The 6,000-nt window shown below is 39.7% G+C and overlaps 1 protein-coding gene across 2 annotated transcripts in view; it reads left to right on the top strand.

Annotated features, from left to right (window-relative positions):
• Window positions 1-4,929, top strand: part of phf6 (PHD finger protein 6) — a 13,464-nt gene extending 8,535 nt beyond the window's left edge. The window contains exons 5-11 of one of the 2 annotated variants that reach the window (XM_008419711.2): window positions 62-108; window positions 194-360; window positions 445-588; window positions 1,875-1,979; window positions 2,073-2,206; window positions 2,973-3,102; window positions 4,121-4,929. In XM_008419711.2, coding sequence (XP_008417933.1) covers window positions 62-108; window positions 194-360; window positions 445-588; window positions 1,875-1,979; window positions 2,073-2,206; window positions 2,973-3,102 — 727 coding nt within the window. In that variant the 3' untranslated portion in view covers window positions 4,121-4,929. Of the gene's footprint in view, window positions 1-61; window positions 109-190; window positions 361-444; window positions 589-1,874; window positions 1,980-2,072; window positions 2,207-2,972; window positions 3,103-4,120 lie in introns of both variants that reach the window. The other variant, XM_008419709.2, reaches the window with a different exon arrangement.
• The last annotated feature ends 1,071 nt before the right edge of the window (window positions 4,930-6,000 follow it).

Below are 6,000 nucleotides of genomic sequence, written 5' to 3'. Positions count from 1 at the left end.
TAAGCAGATTGTTATTCCTTTGGTGGGTTCACTTCACCTAATCTCTTCTTTGTGTTCGCAGCGTTTACTGTCGCAAACATCGGGATGCGTCTCAGGATGATATCCAAGGTGAACAAGAGTTCGCTCTCTGCGACATGTCGAATCTATCCAGAGCTACTAGATTCTAAGCGTTTTATTGGGAATGTTTCAGCAGATGCAGAAGAGGAAGGCGTGGCCAACGACTCGGACTCGTCGCCTCCGCAGAGTCGAGGCAGGGGCAGATTCGAGAAAAGTCGAGCTAAGGTGACATCCCGCGGCCAGTCGGAAGAAACCCGCTCCACTTCCTCCTCGCAGGCTGCCGACGAGGAGAGCTCCTCCCATGTAAATGCACTCACCGGTCGAAAACCGATTTGTTTCGGTGCGCGTGAGCTCAATTCACGGTTTGACCGGTGTGCCGTGTTTCAGCGGGACAGGTCACCGCTCCGAGCCAGCCTGGGAGACGCCGGCCAGCGCTGCGGCTTCTGCCACGCAGGCGACGAGGAAAACGAAACGAGAGGCGTGCTGCATACGGATAACTCCAAGAAAGTGGCCGCACACTACAAGTGCATGGTAGGATCGGTCGTTCAGCCTCAGGATATGCTTACACTGCCAATAGGAGCTTTATGTGATAGTCTAATATGGAGTTTCTCAATTATTTTATGTCATACCCATAGGGGTTATCTTTTTTTTTCACGTCTTTCGTCTCTTTTTATGGTTTTGTGTCTCAAACAATTTCCAAGTTCAATTTAGTAATAAAAACCTGTGATGTGCATTTCCAGACTTAATACAGTAACACATTTTAAAACAGCAAAAACTGGCTACTTGTCAGCTTCTTGAGCTTATTCTTTTTCTAAAGGTTTATAGCTCCTTAACATTTTCTGTGCAAAATTTGCAACAATATTGTTCATAACAGATGCCTATCTATCTATCTATCTATCTATCTATCTATCTATCTATCTATCTATCTATCTATCTATCTATCTATCTATCTATCTATCTATCTATCTATCTATNTATCTATCTATCTATCTATCTATCTATCTATCTATCTATCTATCTATCTATCTATCTATCTATCTATCTATCTATCTATCTATCTATCTATCTATTGATTTTACAAATTATTTTGAGCTTTGAAACTATTGTTTAAACGTCTGAATCCGCTTCTAAGAAAAAAAACATGGACTTGCTGAGCTGTTCCCGTCAGATCTAGATAATTCTATCAAAAGGTTTTTAAAGACGTACTTTTTCGTCTTTATTCTTCGATAGTATAGATATTCTTGTAATGTGAGTTTGCTCTCGTATAATTACTACTTTATTCTTGTATTTTAAAAAATGATCGTAGTTCGGCCGTAATACTCCGTCATAATTGCTTTACTAACCTCTGTCGCCATTTTTCTTTGTTTTTCACGAGCCTCTTCATCTCTCCTGATATTTCAAAACATACTGTATCCTCCTCCGTCAGCTCCGTTTACATCAGTGTTTCTGTCTCAGCTACTTCTATTGGCTTGACCGGCAGCCTGTTGATTAATTTGAACACTGCTGCCACCTAGTGACTGGAAGCTTATTTTTTAATCAGTCAGGTAAGAATAACGGCAATATAATAAAGCCCCCCCTGCTTCTCACATACTTGTTTAATATGTAGTTGGGCATGTTTGGGAGCTTAAAGGACATGATTCAAGATTTTATTCATAAGTAAAGGTCCTTTTCTTTCCTCTTTACAATTATGCACTACTTTGTCAAGCATGTCAAATCCTTCTAAAACACGTCGACGTTCATAGTTGAAGAAATTCAAGGAACGAGACTATGCTGTCAGGGTTCACTGCGCATTTCTCAAGATCTCTGATGTGTTGCAGCTTTTCTCGTCGGGGACGGTGCAGCTGACGACTACGTCGCGGGCCGAGTTTGGCAACTTTGACGTAAAAACGGTCATCCAGGAAATCAAGAGAGGCAAAAGAATGGTGGGAACATTCATGCAAAATCAGGCTTTTGAGTTTGACGCTGACTGCTTTGCCTGACTTACTTTAGCATTCACTTTTGTTTTGTTTTTCCAGAAATGCACACTGTGTAGTCAGCTGGGTGCTACTATTGGGTGTGAAATTAAAGCCTGTGTGAAGACCTACCACTACCACTGTGGGCTACAGGACAAGGCAAAGTACATAGAAAACATGGCCCGTGGCATTTACAAGTGAGCTCAACATTTAATGTGACAGCAAAAGCGTCGAATGTTTTGCTTTTGAATTTTCTGTAAAATTATCAAGAGAAATTTCTGGGTGACTTCCTAGTGAATGCAGAGTTATTTCTGTCAGCATAATTTAAAAAAAACCAAATACTAAAATTATTTATTGCAAAACTCATTACTTTTTTTTTTCATAAACTGAATCTTGATGTCACGTTCCCCCCCACCCCCCACAAAATCTTCCCAAAATCTGCATCAATGCAAGACAAATTGATTTCAAAAGACGCACAGCTATAATTTGTGAATGCAGATTCAAACACTGTAGGTAGTTTTACAACAATTCTTTGTCACTTTAATAAGTGTCCTAAGTTAATAAAAAAGGATTTGAAAGCAACTTGAATGTATTTTATACCAAATGTAAATTGCTGGTAGCAGTGTGAGTCTTCCCGTTTCCTGATGTAGCTCTGTATGTTTTTTAGTTACTATTTATAGTTACTTCTTACATAGTGAAGATGAAACAGGTTTAGAGCTTTAAAACCACTTGGCCTCATCCACATCTGATTCTGAGATATGTTTATTTCCATTTTATTGTAAAGCAAAAAAAAAAATAGACGCTGCAAAAATAAGATCAAAACGGTTCTAACAGCTTCTGCTCTTGATTGTATCCCTGATGATAAACAGCGTTTCAATGGTAGTTAATAAAACTTGAAGTATTGTCCTTTCCTTTTTCTGTTTTTTAAACGCAGCTTTTTTTGTGCTTCCGTTTCGTTCTTAGACTCTACTGCAAGAACCACAGCGGGAACGAGGAGCGGGACGAGGAGGACGAGGAGCGAGAGAACCGTAGCAGAGAGAGGGCAGCGATCGACCATGGAGGAACACCGGCGACGCAAGTAAACGGCAACTAGGTGGGGCAAAACGCACAGAAATACAAGGCGCCGCTCTGCACAGCAGAACGTCTTTTGAGATTTTATTCCTTCAAAAAGCGCAAGTCACACACAAACAGCGACATGTGCGAAGTGTTTATTTTTGTTGTTTTTGTTGACTATGAGCCACAGCTAGAATGCGTGAAGTCATTCTTGAAACGGAAACATCACCAGCATGGGTTAAGGAGAAGAACTGGATTTGTTACTCAGTGGTCCAAAAATCCAGATTAAAGTAAAGTTTGAATTTCATTTGGAAATAAAGATCCCAGAATCTGGAGAGGACGAAGTGGAGAGGCAACGGATCCACGTTGCTTGAAATCCAGTGTGAAATTTCCACAGTGGGCGATGATGCGGTGACCAAATGTTGGTCCACTCTGCTTTGTGACGTTCAGACAGTTTACTACAATTAAACCATGAATGTCAGATTCCTGCCTGCCATTTTTTTATTTTTATTTTCCATCTTATTTGAGAGAGAGAGAGAGAGAGAGAGACCTTAGCTCGCTGTGAGAGGTTGAGCGACTAAAGTTTTTCTTCAGCCTACATCCCCCAGAATCCTTTTTCTTTTTTTGCTTATTCTTAGTCTTTTTTTATTTTGCTTTTGCTTTATTTTTAAACTTGTTTAATCTTTATCTATTTGGTGTGTTTTCTCTTAAAGTGTGTTTATTTTTGACTTCTTTGTATAAGCACTTTGAGTTGTCTTCAGCTGAAATGTGCTATATTAATAAAGTTTCCCTGACTTGCCTACAGGCTGTCCTGTCGTCCTGACTGAGCATCAGCTGTACATATTTTTTGATTAGCTGACATTTCTGTATTTAAAAAAAAGGTTGTTCTTGTGTTATACTCACAGTTTCTGAGGAACTTTAAACCAATAATCATCAAAGTGATCTGAAGTAAATGCTTAAAATATATCACTACGTAATGAATTTGTATAATGGGCTTCATTTTTTTCCCCTCTTCTAACCTAAGTTTTAACATGTGATATTTTTGTCTGTCCTTGCAGGTTTGTGACGTGGAGAGAAGCTGAAGAACGTTTTTATACTAAATTTTAGCCTACTCACACAGTCATGGTCCAGGAGCTCCCTTTGGCCTCCCACGTGATTTCTCTTTTCTTTGTTCTTTTATACATTTCCCAGTAAAAAGGATATAACGTTCCAACGTGCACCAAGTGTCGTCTTTATGAGAACCTGTCTGGAGTCGGCTGGGTACTTGTCGCAGATCAGTGTCACCCTGTTGAACACTGGACCTTCAGAGCGGGATGAAAAGCAGTGGGCTAATCTTTCTGCAGATTGGTCATCATGGGGTGCAGATTAAAGGCATTAGTATGAACAGATGGACTGTCACTTTTTGCCCCCTCCCGCGCTCTCATCCCCCAGATTACACGAACCACACTCATGGAAAGGCGAGACTTCTTCCTGCCTCCGTTGGACTCACTTTTAAGAGGGGTCTGTTTACTAGTCTTTCTGAAGTTGTGCAGTTTGATTACCTTGTTTCTGATACCATGTCTTAAGAAGTACTCTTCATGTTAGCCTTTCTTTCTTGATAATGTAATATTTTGCTACCATACTCCCGATCATCAGTACATTTGAATATCCGGATTTCAGACGGCGACGAGCTTTGCCAGCATGCACTTGGATTTTTCCCACTGTTAAAGGTGGTGTTTATTTTCGTTCTGTTTTTTTATCTGGTTGCTAAAGGGCAGCGTAGAGCTCTTTAGGGGAAGGCGGGCGGACCTTGTTTTGGTGTACTGTTTACTTGTAACTCAAATGTATTCATGGATGATTGGAATAGAAAATATTTTGTTTTACACATTGTCGGCTGAGCCGGGTCTTCATTTTCAGTCTTTGTACAGTTTCCTGGGAAAGCGGCCGCTGCACCACCATATTTCTGTACACTACAGTAGTGTAACTATTTCTCGCATCGTAATGTGAAAGCTGAATATTCAAGAGTTTATACTGTACCACTTTTTACACTGCATTCCTCAACTTTTGATAAATCAGTATATAGTTAGCACAAAGAGTTTTTATGGTTACATTCAGAAGTCAAGGTTTTTCTGCAAGGTCCTAAACAAAACCAAATCTTGAAGTTCATTATCTTAATTTTAGGCATTAAAAAAATCTTAATTATACCCAAATCTTCCACACCAGACCTTAAAGGTGACAGATTATGCATTTTTGAACAGGTTATGATTGGTCTATGGGTACACAAAACATGTTCATCACTTTTTTTTTTTTTACAAAATTATTCGTAGATAATGAGATTGAGATGTTTTCAGTTGTCTTGTCATTTTAAATCCAAATAAGCTGCTGCTGGCCACGCCCCTCCAACTCAACGTTTACACTCGTTCGTGAAAATATCTGCTAACAGATGCGCAATTGTACAACCGTGCATCTTTGAAAGGCAAAAGAGGCGCCTACCGCACAACCAACAGGCATGCAGCAAGTGGTTTCTGAATGGTAAGTCAACAACAAAACTCGTCTTTTCCAGCAGCCGTTGTGCAGTGGTAAAACCAGCTGACCAAATGCGCTGGAGTTCTGCTTGGGTTGCTAGGTGACTCCACAATCAGAAGGCTTTTAAAACTGCTTATTTTCCAGACACCAAAAGCAAAGCTATTATAAGCCCGCACAAAGAGTTTATTGCCAAAAAACCGCTGCTAATAGTTTGTTTTTTAGAAGCAGCTGAGACCCAAATTTAAGAACAAAAATACATAATGGGTCCCTTTAAATTTGAGTTATGACTTAAATTTTCAAATTTTTAAAATTAATTTTTACCTTGATTTGTAATCTGATGCTGGAATTGTCTTTTTACACTGGCAGAACTACAAACCTTTGGGAAACAAGTTCTGGTAGAGTTTACCTCGTGGCTTTTGCCTTTTTAATGACC

The sequence above is a fragment of the Poecilia reticulata genome, linkage group LG10, assembly GCF_000633615.1.
Source record: "Poecilia reticulata strain Guanapo linkage group LG10, Guppy_female_1.0+MT, whole genome shotgun sequence".
NCBI lineage: Eukaryota > Metazoa > Chordata > Actinopteri > Cyprinodontiformes > Poeciliidae > Poecilia > Poecilia reticulata.
Note: the sequence above shows the minus strand (reverse complement) of the source record. Positions and strands in the feature narration are given on the sequence as shown.